Below are 19,908 nucleotides of genomic sequence, written 5' to 3'. Positions count from 1 at the left end.
TCTCCAATGTGTTTGAAACACATTTCTGTTTTGAAAATATATGAGGCAAATGTGAAGGACTCCACTGTGCAATCAGTAGTTAAGAGCCAATAACAGGATACCTGAAGCATGATGTTTGTTTTCCTTTCTTCAATTTAGGTGAGCACCTGAGAATCTGTCCCCAAGGCTACACTTGTTGCACCAGCGAGATGGAGGAGAACTTTTCCAATAAGAGTAAAGTGGAATTTGAAGCCAAACTAAAGGAAGCCAGCCGCTCTGTACAGGTGATCCTCACTGCCCAGCATAAAATCTTTGATGGTGAGTAATATATGTTTAAATTAGGAGAGACATGTAGAGTCTTTGTGTTAAATAAGCATCTTTCCCTATGACTTGGATTGGCCTCCGTGAAGACGGGATACTAGGCTAGATTAAGGCTACCAGACGTCCGGATTTATCTGGACATGTTTTGTAAAGCTGTTGAGATTGGGGACGAGTCCGGAGTGCATCTGCGCATGCGCAGATATGATGTGGTAGAATCACATGTATGATCTCATGCATGCGATGTCATCATGTCGCATCCACACATACGCAGATGCCCTCCAGATTCTTTAATCTCTATAACATCCCCCGAACATGATCCACGGCGATGACAGGTCATGCTTCCCCTCGCAGCAGTGTTGCCTACGAGTGTTAACATTTATTTATTTATTTATTTATTTATTAACTGCTGATCTCCCAGCTCCAACTTGGCCAATATCTCAATTTCCGCCCTACCCAAAGCTGCGACTGCCTCTCCCAACTCCATAAGTGTGTGGAGTGTGTGGTGCAGTGGTTGAAGCTACAGCCTCAGCACCCTGGGGTTGTGGATTCAATCCCGCGCTGCTCCTTGTGATCCTGGGCAAGTCACTTAATCCTCCATAGCCCCAGGTACGTTAGATAGATTGTGAGCCCACCGGGACAGATAGGAAAAATGCTTGAGTACCTGATTGTAAAACCGCTTAGATAACCTTGATAGGCGGTATATAAAATCCTAATTAAAAAAAAAAAAATAAGCTCGACTAAACCAACCCAAATCCAGATAAAACTAGTAAAACAAACCCCCCAACCTGACACAAAACATATCATCAGCACACACGGGAGGGAGGGATAATTTTTCCTGAAGAAACTACTCTACGCTTCCCCTTTCCTCTCTCCAGGCCATCACAAATATCCAACCAATCCCTTGACTGCTCCACCCCCAACTCCTCTGAGACTTCCCCAATCCCTTTCTTTCTTACAAGCACTTCTCATTCTTTATTCTACAGACCTTTAACCCCTCACACCTTCTGCCCCCACCTTTCACAAACCCCGTCATCTAATCAATATTACTAACAGGTGACCTTGGCTCAGCTAATGTTATACCAGATGAATCTGGTATTCTTCTTTATTCATCTAATGTAATACTTCCAGTGCAAAGAACAGATTTTAAATGCTATAGTGTTAAAGGGAAAGAGATTGGGACTTGTATACCACCTTTTTTGTAGTTTTACAACCACACTCAAAGCGGTTTACATACAGGTACTTTAAAAAAAATGGCCTCTTTTTTAGAATATGTGTTCCTCTGTATTTTGTACTTGCTTTCAAGAGTCAGCATGCTGGCAATGTCTATATCAAATGTACTGTACTCTGCCCTTCATGCAAACATGTCAGGGGACCCCAAGTGTACTTTTAATATAAAGCACATAGAAACATAGAATATGACGGCAGAAAAGGGCCATGGCCCATCTAGTCTGCCCACACTAATGGCCCACCCCTTAACTACCTCCATGAAGAGATCCCACATGCCAATCCCATCTTTTCTTAAAATCTGGCACGCTGCTTGCCTCAATTACCTGCGCTGGAATAATCTTCCACAACAGGTAATTGAGGCAAGCAGCGTGCCAGATTTTAAGAAAAGATGGGATTGGCATGTGGGATCTCTTCATGGAGGTAGTTAGGGGGTGGGCCATTAGTGTGGGCAGACTAGATTGGCCGTGGCCCTTTTCTGCCGTCATGTTCTATGTTTCTATGTGAGTTATATTAAAAGTACACTTGGGGTCCCCTGACATGTTTGCATGAAGGGCAGAGTAATGCGCTTGCATGATGACATGGGGAGTAGAGTTTTTGTTCTGAACACTTTCTCTTACAACTTAAGAATAGCCTTACTGGATCATACGGGTAGTCCATCTAGCACAGTAACCCGTCTTCATGGAGGCCAATCCAAGTCACAAGTACTTGGCAAAACCCCAAATAGTAGCAGCATTCCACGCCGCTGATGCAGAGCAAATCTGAACAGCAGACTATGGACTTTTCCTCCAGGAACTTGTCCAAACCTTTTTTAAAACCAGCTACATTAACCACTCTTACCACATCCTCTTCCCTTAAACCTACCCCATCAAACTAATTGCAGGTGATATGTATTGTTTCATGTGCATATTGTAAAATGTATGCTATAAACTTATTGCTGTTTCCTATGGCATAGGAACAAGGTAATTATTGCTAGCTAAACACATCTAGCTGTCATATCACTTTCCAGCTTTATTGCCAAAGGTCTGTATATATGACTCAACCTATAACTATTAGTTTAATTGTGATACACTCATTGGAGAGTGCCTTATGATGTCCCTGATGTCTTGGTCTGTTGAATTTGCTGTCTTGAAGCTTTGATGTTAAATTTCTGACCCTTCTAGTGTGTCTGGAATTTGTTTTATGTAGGAAAAATCCATTTAGCAGGGCAATGCCCTAGGAAACAGTCTACTTCAAGCTCACAGTTCAGAGTAAATCCATTAAGGGCCTGATGCATCAAAGAGATTTTTTTTTTTTTAGTCTGGGAATTACTCTTGATAAATCAGGACCTAAGCATTAGTGTAGCACCACAACAGCGGGAGCAATGAAAAAGAAACTCTAAAGTTTCACTCAGAGCTCTGGTGCCAGTATTGTTTTGTACTAACATAGGCCCCCATAGGCAAAATGAACTTAAATATTTGCCCTGCCGACTTCTCACGTTGAGCACAAATTAATACTGCTGCTATGGGGAAGAGCAGGCACAAAGCATTCTTGCAACAACTCGACTGTGATATATTTCTTTAATGCTGTAGACTTAGCCAATACTGTACAAAGGCATCAGACAGAGCCAGTCACTGCTAAATCGAGCTTACAGTCTAGTTGAGACATAAAGATAAATCAATCCGTTCTGGTAATCACTTAAAGCATGCTTAATATGCGAGGTTGATCGGGAAGTCAGGAGTTTTTGGATTTGAAAATACCCTCAGGGCCCGATTCTATAAATGGTGCCTAGCAGCACCTACATTGTGGACACCACTCGGCGTGGTTGTCAATCGACCGCTAGGCGTTGTTTATAGAATCCCGCCTTGTGGTGCCTAGACATGCTTAGGCATTGCTAGCCGTCCTGGAGGTAGGCACCATTATATTAGACCAGGTTTTACTGGGCCTAATTTACTGGCACCTAATTCAGACACCTAGCGGCACCTAAGTGAACCACGCCTATTCTCCACCCCCTAACCATGCCTACTTTTAAGGTAAGCATTAGAAGACACCTCGACTTAGGCATTGTTAGGCACTGCGTGGAATTCCGAGCCTAACTTTTAATTTAATTTTTTTATTAATTATGTAATTAACTTTAGCGGCACGGTCAAGCTATGTAAGCTAACTGAAGTAATTTAGGCTAGGCATGGATTTTAGTTAAGCATCGCTAGGTGGCCTCAATTAGGGCGCCATTTATAGAATCTGGGCCTCAGTGTTGTTAACAAGGACTTGAACTCCCGTCACTGATGGAGCAAGATGCACCAGTGCAGGAAGGCTATTCAGGCACCCAGGGCTGCAAGAGAGAAAACATAACACAGTTTGGAGTTAGGAGTGGAGGAGAAGGACACATATTGCAGCAGCTTGCCCAATGACCAGAGGTTACCAGAATCTGTAGAGTGGTTGCGCTTGTAGGTCAGAAGTCAATTGTCAAATCTAAAAACATCGCTTTTTATGAAATCCTACCAGGCATCCAAAGAGACTCAGACTAATAATACCTGAAACAAAGATAATGTCACTGGTCAGCTGCGATTTATGATATTTTTACATCAGACTGTATGTATAATTTGATAACTTTGTGTAGCATATATAATTCTTTGTAACTCTCTATAAACTTCTATGTAACAATGTTCCCTGTAACTCTAGAACTCTAATTAATGAGGATTTGGCGGGATATAAGATTGCACGCAATTTAACATCTCAGTAATGTTTAGTATTCCCTAAATGCTGGGAATATAATATTCAGTGGGATTTAACTGGGTAGGAAGGTTAAAATTCTGCTGACGAGGTCCAGAGCAGATATTCAGCGGGACTTACCCATGGCAGATGCAAAAATATTAAGCATCCTAGGCAAACATTTGGCATTGTCGTCCGTCCGTCCGTCCGTTCTGTCCCCCCCCGAAAAAAAATCACCAACACTACCCTCCCAATGTTTCTACTGGTAAAAGTACCTCCTGTTGGTATGCATAATTGTTTTGCTTTAATCGCAGTTACTTTTTGGCACGCTTCTACTCCTCTCTCCTCCCCCAGGAGGTGCTGCCCTAAGCAGCTGCCTAGTCATGCTCAGAGATTGACAAGCCTTGCACTATTCAAATATTTTCACTGAATATCAGCGTTGACTGCCATGGCGTATTCAGTTTGTTCCACTGTTCTCTCTAAGCTGGGCAGGAGTCTTCCAACTGCATTGCTGCCAGTGGGTGGTGGTGTTTCAATATTGTATTTCAATTGTTAGGGACAGACAGGTTCCCTTGAGTCCAGCAGAGCTTGCCTGTCCTTCACTATTAAAAATGTGATGGTGAAACAGCACCCCTCACTGGCAGGACTGTAAGTGGAGGACTTCTGCTCAGCTTAGAGGGAACAGTGGTTTGTTCATTTATTATGGCTTGATATACCAACTTTCATATAAAAATCAAAGCGGTTATGGAATCATTGGGAAGGGTAAACGATTGTTGCTGCCGTAAAAGAGAATCCTACTGAACCACCAACCATGCCATGCCACTGCCCCCTTTCCCTGAGAAGGGCAGGGTGAAAAGATAGACTTTCAAGGATGACCTAAACTTGGGGTACAACACTTCAGAGTGAATACTGTTAGGAAGGGAATTCCAAAGATGAACAATACAGAAGAAAGCAAAATGACACATTGATTCTAAGATCAGAACAAAAGACAGAAGGTACAATGGTCTAACATCTCTCTCCTTCCCTTCTCCGCTTTCTGTGGTCTGGTAACTCTTTTCCCTTTCATCCCCTTGTCTGGCATCTATCTCTCTTTCACTCCCCCTCCTGTGGTCTGAAATCTCTATTCTTCCCCCTTCCCTTCCCTTTCTTCCCCTGGAGGTCTGGCATCTTTCTTTCCCTTTCCTCCACATCCCTGTAGTCCAGCATCTCTCTATTACCCTCCTTTTATTTCTCTTCCCTCCTTCCCTTGCATCCCCTTGCCTGGCATCTCTCTCTCCTTCCCTCCCCCCCTCCTGTAGCCTGGCATCTGTATTTTTCCCTTCCCTGGAGGTCTGGCATTTTTATTTCCCATCCCCACAGTCCAGCATCTCTTCATTACCCTCTCTATGCAAGTTCCTCCCACCATGGGATCCGGTGCTTGCTCACCGTTCTCGTTCCCAGAAATGCTGCTCTTACTTTTTGGGCCGCCGGCAGCATGAGTGAAGAAAACATGCTGCCTTCGACAACTCAGAAACTTTCTCTCTGCTAATGCTTTTTCTCCCCGCATAGGTGGGAAGCAGTAGCAGAGGGAAAGCCTCTAGGCTGCTGAAGATAGTGTGCTGCCGGCAGTCCGAAGATTAAGAGTAGTGCTGTTGGGAACGAGAATGGTGAGCAAGCACTGTATCTCACTTGGGGGGGGGGGGACTCCGGATAAGTGAATGAGCCACCCAGAAGGTCTTCACGAGCCGCTGTTGGCTCACAGGCCTTTCATTGAATACCACTGTTGTAGCTGCTGAGTCACTGTGGATCCTTGTCCAAGTTCTAGCCCCTCCTGACCTGATTCTTATATTCACATTGACTCCTGATGTTTCTCCTCCTTAGCCTAGTACCCAGTGATGCTTCCTCCACTTACTTACCCCCCTCCCCGATGCTTCTTACATCCACACTGACATCCCTCCTCCTGTGAGAACTTCCTGAACTTAACTAGGGGCCATCTCTGACAGTACCCCTACTGCTCCTGCCTCATCAAGTTCAGGGTGCAAAGTCTCACCTACTGATCTCTAGTGATAATATGGAAGTACTACTAGTAGAAGTCAGCCTTTCAAATAAGGGAAATTTATGAGCACAACCATATTCATTGCTAGTGCCTGTATAGACCAGGTAGGATAGCACAAAAGACTGTTCTTATGAAGGCTGAACCATGATTTGCCCCTGGGTACATCCCTTATAAATACATGCTATGTAATTTAAGTGGGTATAATGCTTAAATAGAAAATTTCCATTTATGCAAATTTCTAAACATTTACTCGCCTAACACATATATACATGTGAACATCTAGTTTGTAGAATTGCCCTTCTCATACAGTAAGCCCTCTGTCTATGAATTTTCAGCAATACTATGTAGATAATACCACCAAAATGTTCCTCTAAATGCTCTGACAGTATCTGGATTGTGCCGGGGAGGAGCGATGTACAGCTGCTATCTATATAAGTAAACACTTTAATTAGGCCAGTAAAAAGTGTTGCTTTAAATTAAACCACTCAGCTATACCTATAGTGGCTGAATATCGATGGTATAGATACAGATGTGGGCAGCAGACACTCTCCTGTCTGTACATGGTGTTGAATATATGTATTTTTAAAAAATGTCATAACCGGTGCTTAAAAATACACTCACGACTGTATTTAAAACATTGATCCATTCATATTTGTATTGAATTCTTATGTCTGGCAAGGGATCTTGCTGAAAAGGATCTATAGAGAAAAGTGACCTATGGTTTGTGTGCCTTATTTGTGAAGATTAAAAAAATAATAATGAGGTCAGGTCTTGTTTTTTTGCATTTCTCGATAATCGAAGTTTATTTCACAATCAGGGGAAACTGGTGACAGCAAATATTCTGCGTAAAAGATATAGATAGTGCAGAATATAGGCAAATGGAAAGATTGCTACTTACAGTATGGAAAACACAATGCATAGGCTTTCAGGAATTTATTAAAAATAGTTAAGCATCAGTGTTTTACCTCCGAAAATTGCACTGAAATGGAAAATGTCTCCCCATCTTCCCTGTATATCTGAAAATGTTGTTCTAATTTATTTTTCATGCCTTTTGTGGAAGTGAAAAAAAATAAAAAGATGTAGGAGTATGTGGACAAATGCTACCAAGTTAATCTATTCGAGAAGGAACTGGTGGGAGCCTTATAATTAAAGCAACCCACAAGAGAAAAATATTTCATTTCACCTATGCCAGAAAATGGACAGGGAATATATTTCACTCTGTCATTTGAAATTGCCCTGAGTCCTGTCAATAACTGGATGCTGATTCTAAACAGGGTTTCCAACTATGAAGGGGGTGCTGAAAAGTTCTAAATTCTAAGCATTATTTTGTCACTGTGGCTGAAGAGATTGTTATTTTATTTTGCAAAGTGCCAATCTGCAGAATCATAATGCTATGTTTTGACATTGTTTCAGATCATTGATTGAACCATGTTAATGAAAAGCATGGAATTTTCAAGTGTGGAGCTCCGAGCCATCATGAAGTTCCTATTCCTGTAAAAGAAAATTGCAAACGAAATCCATGAATGTATGATGCAAGCATTGAGTGACAAATGCCCATCATACGCCACAGTGAAGAAGTGGTGTGCAAACTTTCAGTGTGGAGATTTTGAGACCAAAGATGCAGCAAGATCTGGGAGGCCTCAAATGGTATCAACTCCTGAAATCGTTGACCATGTCCATGAACTGATTTTGGCAAATTGGCAAAAATTGGCTAAAAGAATTGCTGAGACACGGCAGATATCCAGGAGATGTGTTGGGTGTATAATCCATGAGCAACTGGGTATGCAGAAGCTGTCAGCCAAGTGGTTGCCCAAATGTTTGAATACTGACGAGAAGTGGACACTTCCAAGTTGATTTTGCAGCACTTTCAGTGAGCTGTTGCCAACGTTTTGGAAAAACTGATTACCACTGAGGAAATATGGTTACACCACGATGACAACATAACAGTCCATGCAATGGTGGCACTCAGGTTCTCCAAGGCCAAGGAAAATCAAGACATACAGTAAAAGTCAGCAGGAAAGATTATAGCCATGGTGTTTTGGGATCAGGAAGGTGTTGTAATGACTGACTGTCTTCCAAGGGGCCAAACAGTTAATGTAGAATATTATTGTAACTTGCTGTGCTGTTTAAAGGAGGCATTGAAAGAAAAAAAAAGGAGAGGGAAACCCTGGAAAGGAGTTCTCTTTTTACAAGACAATCCACCTGCTCAGAAGGCTGGCAAAACGATGGATGTTTTGACACAGTTGGGGTTTCAATGCATAGACAATCCACCCTACTCACCAGATCTTGCTCCATTTGATTATTTTCTGTTTCCAAACCTTTAAAAAAATTTGAAAGGGCAACAGTTTTTGAGCGATTCGGAGGTGACTGTAGCAGCAGAGCAGTATTTCAGTGACCAGACATCAGAGTATTTTTTGAAAGGGTTTCAGAAACTTTAGACACGATGTGCCAAGTGTGTTGAACTTAGGGGTGAATATGTGGAATATCTTGTAAGTTTCATGGCTCCACATGATTCCCTTCTTGGTTGGGTTGAGAATTTTTCAGCACCCCTTCATAGCTTCAGGTGTTCAGGACTGGCTGATTCACTCCTGGCTTTACCCCAAGGCATGCATTGATTTGTATTTGTGAAATTTCAATTGCTTGTCACCATATACCCTGAGGTAAAGCCAGGAATGGATCAACCAGTCCTGAAGATCTAGATCTAAATAGTAACACAAATAAACAGTAGGCTGGATTCAGTAGATGGCACTCAAAATTTGGTGCCTTTTATTAGAAAAGCTTGTAGCACCAGTATCTACACTCAACTTTAGACATGAGGATTTACACTAATGGTCCATCTCCTTCCAACAATGGTCAAACCAGGTCACAAGTATCTAGGAGAAACCCAAATAATAGCAACTTTCTACGCCATCAATCCCAGGGTAAGCAGTGGCTTTGCCCATATCTGACTCAATAACAGACTATGGACTTTTCCTCCAGGAACTTATCCAAATCTTTTTTAAACCTTGATATGCTAGCCTTTAAAAACAGGTTAGAGCACACCTAGGGTGGAGTCTGGTTGATGCATGGGCGGGGCATACAGTTATGCACGTAAATGATAGAATACTGATCGAGACTTTTAAAATACTGAAAGGATTCGACAAAATAGAACAGGAAACACCTTTATTCACATTGTCGAAGGTGACTCAGACAAGAGGTCATGGACTGAAGCTGTGGGGAGACAGGGTCAGGACAAATGTCAGAAAGTTCTGCTTCACACAGCGAGTGGTGAATGCCTGGAACGCTCTCCCGGAAGAGGTTGTGAAGGAAACTACCATTCCAGGATTTAAGGGCAAGTTGGATGCATATCTTCTTGAAAGACACATTGAATAACTAAGGTATTCGCCAGGGTAGACCTGGCTGGGCCTCTGCGTGTGCAGATCGTCGGACTAGATGGACCCATGGTCTGATCCGGTGCAGGCATTTCTTATGTTCTTAAGTGTATTTGTCAGCATGTTAAGTGCAAGCATTTATATTACACTAGTTTTTTAGCCCGTTACATTAACGGGTGTTAGTAAAGCCTCTTTCCCTCACATGTCCCCTATGGAACTGGCAATGGAGGAGAAGGGTAAATCTAAAAGTAGCTTATCTGAAGAACGGAATATGCTCCATGCGCTGGCGAACATTTAAAGAGGTATGCAGAGAGGAGAAGAGGTGCCGGCGCCCCCCACGAAGACCACCCCCCCCCCGCCTGCTGTTTGGCTCTTTGTTTTGATCTGCGCAAAGGTTTCAAATTTAAAATACATCCTAAGTAGTTTGCATAAAGCATAACTAAAATTAATTGAAAACAAAGAGACTTGACATAAACAATTCAAATAATGTAGGAGACTGTCTTTGATATAAACAATGAAGGAGACAAAAGGAAGACAGCATAGTTCTATCATATCATTAAAAAAAAATGAAGGGGGAGGGAAAACCAAAAGGAAGTGCGGTTATACCCCAAAGGCAGCCTTCAAGACCTTGGCTAAATGGATTAAGGCAAATTCAACTTGAGCTCAAGCTACTTCCTGGATAGAGGTTATTTGGAGGGTGGAACTCAGTCACTCTTGCATTTCTTTCTAAAGGAATGTAAACTCTGATGTTGGTTTTTGGTCTGACAATGTATTTTGGCAGGACAGTTTTGGAGGGGCCGTCTCGACAGCAGGACTCTGCGATCGCTCCCCCTGCCGCCATCCGCGTCTTCTCGCGGCCTGAGAGGGGCCGTCTCGACGGCGGGACTCTGCGATCGCTCCCTCCGCCACCATCCGCGTCTTCTTCAGACCGTACTGGCCCGGCGTCTGCCCTCCGCCGCCAGCCGCCTCGCCTCGAAGCCCTCCTCCCGGCAACCGCCGCCAGCACCGCTCCTTTAAGCCCTCCTGCTGTAGCGCATGCGCACTCTTGCCGCCACATCCCAACAGATTAGGGATCAGGGAACACACGGCGTGAGTGCGCATGCGCGCTTAGCATTTTATTATTATAGATTACATTAGTGATTTCTATTCCGCCAATACCTTGCGGTTCAAGGCGGATTACATAAAAGTTTTCAGAAATTACATAAAAGTTTACAGGAATAGCATAAGAGATGTCGTAAGAGTTACATATGAATTACCAAAGAGCTGTCGAGATCTTAAGGTGATAAATGTTTGGGTAATAAGAATTATCAGAGAGTTGTCGAGATCTAAGGTGGTAAGTGTTGGGTAAATGGAGGCATTTAGCATTAGTTGGGTAGTTGGGGGCATATTAGAGTATATTAAGGGTATAGAGTGGGTAGGTGGGGTTTGGGTAGGAACTGGTCATGTTAGATAGGTTTTATGTATTTTTTGAAGAGTAGGGTTTTAGTATCTTTCTTGAAGGTTTTGTAGTCTGTGGTCGATGACAACAGAGTGGTGATTTGTCTGTCCAGCGTATTTTTTGAAGAGTAGGGTTTTAGTATCTTTCTTGAAGGTTTTGTAGTCTGTGGTCGATGACAACAGAGTGGTGATTTGTCTGTCCAGCTTTATATCAGCTTTATAGCTGTTGTAAGTGGCTGTGCCTAAAATATAAGCATGCATTTGTCCTGCCAAGATAATATTGTAACATAGTAGATGACAGCAGATAAAGACCCAAATGGTCCATCCAGTTTGCCCTACCCGATTCAAAGAAACCCGTATAAAAGAAAGCAGTCACTTTCTTTCCTTTATAGGGTAGGGTCCATATAGGTGCCCTCTAGGGCCCAAATATAGCCTCCCCCCTTATAGAGTTGTCCTCTACTGAGTAAAAGAGGAAGAAGAGGGAGCCAATGATCTGACAGCCATTTTTCCAGCTTTCAATTCATCTCAAATTCTTTTGTATTTTTTTTTTTTTATTGTAAATCAAAATAGCCCTGCTTCCGTAATGCTGTACTTGTGTCTTTGTGTGGGAGTGTGGAAACAGTTATTAAAGCTAGAGCCTCAGCATTCTGGGGTTGTGGGTTCAAGCTCACGCTGTTCCCTGTGCCCCTGGGCAAGTCACTTGCCCCGGGTACGTTGCCCCATTGCCCCAGGTACATTGGATAGATTGTGAGCCCGCCAGGACAGACAGGGAAAAATGCTTGAGTACCTGAATACATTCATGTAAACCGTTCTGAGCTCTCCTGGGAGAACGGTATAGAAAAATGAACAAATAAATAAATATAGCATTTTTCTGTTTGTAAGAGGCCTTGCTGCACTGAAGTGAATGGTGAGAGACACTGTCTTTGTTATAAGAAAACATACAGCTACAGTATGTGCATGAGCTCCTGTTGGATAATTCTCCATAGCAGAATGTTGTGCGTTGACATGCAGCCAGCTTGAGAGGAGTAGATGTATCCACAGCTGCTCCTAAGCAAAAAGCAATAAAAGTAATGCCACACTCTGGGGACTGGAGACTGTGACCTTTTTATTGCTGTACCAGGCAAGAGCTCCAAAATTCAATAGCTTTACCTGTGGTACAAAACAAAAGATTATGTCAGTGTTACTTACCATGATTGTTACCACTCAGGGCGACCGCAAACAGCACAGAGTGAAAAGGATTTAATGGATTTCCCAGGGGAAAGGAGTTTTATGGGCAAGACTGTGCTGATGTGAATTTGAGTCACTGATATTTAATTTATCAAGAGTATAAAGAATAAGCATGGTTAGCTTTCTGGAGTTATGTGTAGAAGCCTCACTGGGTATCTTAAGATTCAGAGCACAGCAGGTTAGCAAACTCCTGCTGTGGAGTGCTGCAAGCAGGTACTACTTTCAGGTCAAGTTGACTTGACATTGAGGCCTTTCCACAATGGGCTGATTCTGACCTGACAATGGCCCATTGTATGAATGGAGTTGTAGCTGAAGAAAAGCAGGGATACATATCTAGTACCATAGGAGCCAATCTTTCAAAATTGCTGGGGGTGCTAAACCCCTATTTACTCAAATGTATGTCCTATTGGAAACACCCGGGGAACCCACCGAGACACTACAAGGTACACTCACAGCATTCATACACAGACCCACTCGCTCAAACATCAGTCAGAAAAACAACAGAAAATTGTGGAGAAAAAGCCTCAGTTCGACTTCATCTGGCAAAAAACTCCACTTAAAGACCTTAAGCAAGTGAGGTCCAAAATGTGTTCTTTAAAACAGCTGTATGAAACACAGTAGTAGCCCTCATAGGAACCACCACAAATATTTTTAAGCACACCAAAAAAAGGTGCAAAAGGTTTTTTCTCCACAATTTTTGGGGGTTTTTTTTCCTTTTGTTTTTCTGATTGATGTTTGAGCGAGTGGGTCTGTGCATGAAGCTGTGAGTGTACCTTGTAGTGTCTCGGTGGGTTCCCCGGGTGTTTCCAATAGGACATACATTTGAGTAAATAGTGGATTATATATGTCCTCTTCCTAGATTTGTTTGGGGTGCTAAACCCCCTCCCCCAAATTACTTCCCCCTGGACATAGTCAAGAACTTTGTACAATATTAGAGGTGCTCAAGCACCCACGGCAACCACAGAGCTGACTCCTAAGTTTGAGACTGGATCAGGATTAGGGCATTACAGGTCACGGTGGAAATGGGTGGGCCTGAGGGGGAGGGGGCAGGTCTAGGGGGTCTGGATTTTCTGATTGGAAAATCTGGGAACCCTATGTAAGGTACCTGGCGGAATACAAGTGTTATTGCATTGAAAGGAAAGCCCTATGTTAAGGATTACCAAATTATGCTATGTGATTTTTCTCTTGGACTAAATATATTCCAAAGTCTCAGGAATATACATTGTAGAAATTCTGAGAATTACAGCTGTCTGGCATTCCTGCATGTTTCCCATAATTTCGTAATTGTAAAATATGGAAAAATGTATGGAAATTAAAAATCCATGGGATAGGAGGCAATGTTTTGTTGTGGATTAGGAAATGGTTAATGGATAGAAAACAGAAGGTAGGATTAAATGGCTATTTCTCTCAGTGGAGATGTGTGAGTAGGCGAGAGCCTCAGGGATATGTATTGGGACTGATGCTCTTTAACATACTTATAAATGATTTAGAAATGGGAAGTACAAGTGAAGTGATTCAATTAGCAGATGACGCAAAACTATTCAAAGTTGTTAAAACACATACCCCCTTTTTTACGAAACTGCAATACCAGTTTCTAGCGCAGGGAACCAAGCTGAATGGCCCATGCTGCTCTCAATGCTTATTGAGTTCCTATGAGTGTCGGGAGCCGCGCGGCCATTCAGTGCGGCTCCCCGCGCTAGAAACTGCTATCACAGTTTCGTAAAAGAGGGGGGTTAGAGAAAGTAAAAAATTGCAGGAAGACCATCATTGAGTGCCCATTATAAAATTAGCATTGTGTGCCATTTTTTGGGGCTGATTTTTGAGCATCATTCACTGAATTTAGGCCTAAGTGTTTACTTGCTGCCTAAATCTAGGGGTGTCAGGTCAAAAGCGCGCCAGGACAAAGGCGCGCCCAGACAATTGAGCGCAGCGCGGAGGCGCGTGCCACTCTAAATTACTGTTTTTAGGGCTCCGACGGGGGGGGGGCGTGGGGGAACCCCCCCACTTTACTTAATAGACATCGCGCCGCGTTGTGGGGGCATTGTGGGGGGTGTGGAGGGTTGTAACCCCCCACATTTTACTGAAAACTTAACTTTTTCCCTGTTTTTAGGGAAAAAGTTAAATTTACAGTAAAATGTGGAGGGTTACAACCCCCCAAACCCCCCATAACGCCGGCGCGATGTCTATTAAGTAAAGTGGGTAGTTCCCCCAAAAAAACCCTGTCAGAGCCCCTAAAAACAGTAATTTTGAGCGGCACGCGCCTCCGCGCTGCGCTCAATTGTCCGGGCGCACCTTTGTCTTTCATGCCGTTGTCTATGAACCAAATCTAGGTGACTTCTTAGAGAATCTCCCCCCAATTATGTGCTGTATGATTATTTCAGTGTGTCCCAAAAATTAAAAATTAGATGTTTATTAATCTGTATCTGTTATCTATGTACACTAAAGTCTCACTCATCTGACCTTCACTTATCCAATCACCCTGCTTATCCAGCAGGCCTCTATTGATGTCACAGCTTTATTGTTCAGATGTGCCCAGCTTTCTCTTTCTGTTTTCTTTTCTCAGTATCATGTTAAGTCGAAAGGCGGCACTGTTCGGTAAGATGATTGGTCACAATAAGTTTTATATACTTATTCCTGTTTCTTTAACATTTATAGCACTTTTCTTATTTTTACTCTTATTCATACCCCCAATTTTACAAAGGCGCTAAATATTAGTACGTGCTAAATGCTTGCACGTGCATGTTATCTTATGGACATGTTAGCGGTTAGTGCATGCGTTAATTTAGCGTGCGCTAAATCCACGCTACAATGCTTAGCGTGCCTTTGTAAAAGAGGGCCTTAGATCTGTTTGACTTTTCATTTGAGACCCTGCTGTTTCTGCAAGGACATCAGTGCTTGGTTGGATCCTCAGGCTCATTGTTTTTTATTCTCTGATTGCTATTTTTATATATTTACAGCGGTTTTATTCTTATTCCTAGATCTGTTGCCACTTTTCATCTGTGGCCTGCTTTCTCTGAAAAAGCAAGTCAGAAGATGAAAAAAGTTTTATCTTTTAGAGCAGAAACTTGAAGGTATAAAAGCAATAGACAAGGGGGAATCCATCCCAAAAATTGCAACTGAACTTGGAATGAGGAAAGTAACTGTTATTGATTGGAAAAAGCAATGAAATGAGCTGGAGAAATGGGGCTCCAATTGTGCATCTAATTATGCAATGAACACGAGAAAAAAAAATTATAGAAAAATATGAATATAAGAAGGTGAGCGAAGCTTTGTCCCTGTCGTTCATACAGCAAAGCGACAAGGGTATACCAATATCAGGCCTTATATTGCAAGAGAAAGCTCTGGTTTTTATTTTTCAAAAGATGGAGGTGTCCTTGGTTTCACTTCTAGCTGGAGGTTGTCTTGATCACTGGAAAAAAAAAAAGATATGGAATAAGACAGCTCAGTATTTCCGGGGACAAACTGTCATCAGATTCTGAGCAATTTTTCGGATTCAAAACAAAATGTCATTATCTTATTAAAAAGGAAGGAGTTTCAAGGGAGCAGATATACAATTGTGATGAAACTGGATTAAATTTTAAAATGATGCCAGCAAGAACCCTTGCATCGTGGCTCAAATCTTCAACTCCCAGATATAAAGAGAGTAAAGAAAGAGTGTTTAATTCTACACGGGCTTATCAAGCTCTGGAGATCTTTACCAGATCAGATTAATCTATTGTGTAATTTTAAGAGTTTTAAAAAGGCTTTGAAGACTCGTTTAAGGAATATGTGCTTAAAAGGTCTTAAATCTGTCTTATAGTGCTTTATTGTATTACAATTTTTATACTAATTTCTGTAAACCACTGTGAACTTCTTTGAGGTATGCAAATAAAAATTGTATTGTATTTTCTGTAGCTGGGTTTTCAGTGAATTTGTTCCATCAGTAGAACATTTTTTGAAATTGGTAAACTGTATGGGAAAGCAATCCTTCTCATTGATAATGCACCCTTTCATCCTGATTAGGACAAAATGAGACGTGTTGAAATCAGAGTGACTTTTTTTCCTCTCAATGTCACATTATTTTGTCAGGCAGTGGACCAGGGTGTACTAGAAACATTAAATTAAAATTTTTTAAAAAAATATCATGATTAGCTGGATTAGCCTGAGAACCTGCAAAACTGAGTTCGATTCCCACTGCAACTCTTTGTGTGTCTACTCTGTGGATGTCACTTGACTCTCCATTGCCCCAGGTTCAAAATAAGTACCTATGTATTGTGGCCCACTGTAGCTCAGGACAAGGCTCAATAGCTCTTCCAGTGGTAACCCAAAAATAGCACGTTGACGTGTGACCCGAAACGGAGTCACCCTGTAGGACCGGATTCCCAAACAGGAATCAAAAAGGAAAAGAAAAGCAAACAACCAAAAGAAAAAACCACAATTATTTCTCAATGGAAAAACAATATCATTTATTTCCTTCTGGAAAAAAGGTGAGATAGTTCTTCAAAATAGTTGTTAAACTTGTTAGAATGTTCCCACTGGTAGCAACATCAACAGTAGAGAAATACTCAAACCAATAACAGTTTATAATAAAGCCCCGTGGCTTGGCCTCAGCAAAGTCTTTACTCTCAATTGTGTCAGAGAGTTCAGCTTCTTCAGCACAAACGCTGGCTGCTTCCAAAGCAGGCAGTTTTCAAAAAAAAAAAAAAAACAGTTCAAGGCACTTATTTAACAGCACTAGTGTTCCAAAGTTCCTTCAAGCCTCTGGCCAGTTTCACTCACTGCCAGGTAAAGGGAAGTGACAGGTTTTGCACAGTAAAATCCTTAACTTGACTTTCAAAATTCCCTCCCAAGATATAAGCAAAACCTCACCCCATTATCACTCCCTAGCTTGCAAACAAAATATTCCCCACACAGTCCAGCACCAACAAACTCCACTCACTGTTTGAGGGTGGAAGCCAAGTCCACCTGCATAGCTTCAGCAATCTCAGGAGCAAACTCTGCCAAACCTTCTTCATATTCCATGGGCTGTTCTCCTGGAAAAATTGGCTCGTCAGCCTGACCAGCCTCCAACACCTCCATCGGAACGGGTTTGCTGCTCCTGCTTGGCTGAGGGGACTCCCTAGGGAGAAAAGGCTTAAAACTCCTCCCTAGCTGGCTTCCTTGCCTGTTCTCTGCAACAGGTTTAAATACCTTAGGGCGACACCCTGCTTTGTCAGCCCTGGCAGTGTTCCAAGGGCCTCTTGGGCTCCCCCGGTGGTCGGTGTCATTATTTTCCAAACTATGATCCTGAGAAATCCTGAAACTTTCTTTCCTGGATTTTTCCTTAACTTTTCTGGTTGGTTTAAGTGGAACCAAGGCAGGGAACATACCTTGTTGGTCACAGTATATAATAAGTAAACTGCTTTGATTGTAACCATATAAAGGCTGCATATCAATTCCCTTTCCCGCAGAAAGAGAGAAAAGACATTTTAGAAATGTTAAAGAAGGTAAACATTAAAGATTTTATTTATTGGATTGCTCAGTCATGGGATGAAACTGAACCACAAATCCTAGCAAGATCATGGAGAAAGTTACGATGACACTGAACATAAAGCTGCTGAGAAAGATGATGATAATCCCCTTCCTTTGTTACAAGAAATACCAGCTGAGCGAATTCTTGTGAAGATGGCATAAAGGAGTGGATGCAGAAAGACGAGCAAGAAGAACTAAGTGACAGTGATGTGGCTGCTATAGTGAATGAAAGCGAGAAAGAAGATGAAGGCGATGATGAAGAGAACTGTGCCAATCTTGCACATAGACTAGATAAATCTGTGAAAATCAGTCATAGCGAAGTGGTCAAAGCTATTAAGGCTGTATTGGCTTATCTGGAACAACCAGAGGAAACAACTGCCACCAATGTTATGTTGTTAAGATGCTGGCGTGATCTCACCACAAGGGGAAAACAAACCTTAGTCATAAAAAGTTTTTAAATAAAGAAAGATGGGAGAGAAGAGGGATATGATAGAGACATTTAAATATCTCCAAGGCATTAATGTACAGGAGGTGAGTCTTTCAAATGAAGGAAAACTCTGGAAGGAAAGGGCATAGGATGAAGTTAAGAGGTGATAGGCTCTGGAGTAATGTAAGAAAATAACATAACATAAGAATTTATTTCTAGACTGTCATTACCATAAAGTTCAATGTGGTTTACAAAAGACCAGCTATGATACATAAATCAATGTGAAGAATATGTTAGTATTAAGAGCTAAGAAATTTAATAAACAAGAAAATCTTAATGAAGTCCTGTAATGAAGGCAAGAAATAGATGATGATGAAAGTCGCTTGAAATCCTTGTCCCATAAAGCAATTTGAAAAGAGAGCGTTTTATCATGATGTCTTTTACACCTACAGCCCTTAGATGGAGGAAAAACAAAAAAGGCTTTGGCAAGACGTGAGTGTTGCGTAGAAGAATAACAAAACAACTCAGTTAGGTAGGACGGAACCAAACCCATTAATACCTTATAAAAGGAACACCCCAATTTAAAAAGAATTTGTGCCTCCACAAGTAACCACTGCAATTCACGATAACAATATATAATATGGTCATATTTTCTCACTCCATAAATGAGCCTAACCGCAGTATTATGGATTATTTGCATCTTAAGTAGATTTTTCTTAGTGTTTGCCAAATAGATGATATTGCAATAATCCAAATGCCCGAGAACCAATGACTGTACCAGAATCTTAAAGGCAAAGAAGTCAAAATAGTTTATGAGTGTGCAAAGTTTCCATAACATATTGAAACCACTATGTCTACCTGGTTGCGCATGGTAAGATTCTAATCTAGAGTAACCCCTAGGACTTTTAGAGTTGATTGAATTGGATATTGATTATTTTTTATTAGTAAAGATGTCCCAATTGTATCATTACCTGGAGACACAAAAAAAATTTGGTTTTGTCAGAATTAAGCTTTAAACTAAATTATTTCATCCAATCTTCCATCACACTAAATATTTCTTCTATAATATGAGTTATGTTTGAGATGATGGCTGCACAAGGTATGAAAATTATGATATCATCCGCATAGCTAAAAAGTTTTAATCCCAGATTTTCTAACCTGGTTCCAAGGAAAGAAAGAGAAGCATTAAAGAGAAGCGGAGAAAGCGGCGAACCCTGGAGAACACCACACGGGTTTTGCCACTTTTCCAATGTCACATTCTACATGTGTACTTGATAAGTACATTGCAAAAGAAATTCCCGGAACCATTCAAGGACCTTTTCATGTAAACCAATCGAGTCCAAGATTTCTAATAATTTAGTGTGTTCCACTAAATCAAAGGCGAAGCTTAAATCAAACTGTAGGACGAGGGCATTGCAGCCTTTACTAAGTAACTTATTAAGATAATCCATCATTGAGGCAACTACAGCTTCTGTACTATGCAAAAGACAGAATCCAGACTGTGATGTGTGTAGTAAATTATACTGATCTAGATAATCTGAAAGGGTGGTAGATGCATGGAATAGTCTCCCGGTGGAGGTGGCGGAGATGAACACTGTGTCTGAATTCTAGATAGCATGGGACAGGTATGTGGGATCTCTTAGCGAGAAGATGAGAGAGTGCAGTGTTTCTCAACTCGGTCCTGGAGTACCCCCTTGCCAGTCAGG

General features: G+C 41.7%; 1 protein-coding gene across 1 annotated transcript in view; it reads left to right on the top strand.

Moving 5' to 3' along the window:
- GPC1 (glypican 1) overlaps positions 1-19,908 on the top strand; it is a 518,863-nt gene that overhangs the window by 194,956 nt on the left and 303,999 nt on the right. The window contains exon 2 of the mRNA XM_033958579.1: positions 139-297. Coding sequence (XP_033814470.1) covers positions 139-297 — 159 coding nt within the window. The remainder of the gene's footprint in view (positions 1-138; positions 298-19,908) is intronic.

Source organism: Geotrypetes seraphini, chromosome 9 (genome assembly GCF_902459505.1).
Source record: "Geotrypetes seraphini chromosome 9, aGeoSer1.1, whole genome shotgun sequence".
In the NCBI taxonomy this organism is placed as follows: Eukaryota; Metazoa; Chordata; class Amphibia; order Gymnophiona; family Dermophiidae; genus Geotrypetes; species Geotrypetes seraphini.
Note: the sequence above shows the minus strand (reverse complement) of the source record. Positions and strands in the feature narration are given on the sequence as shown.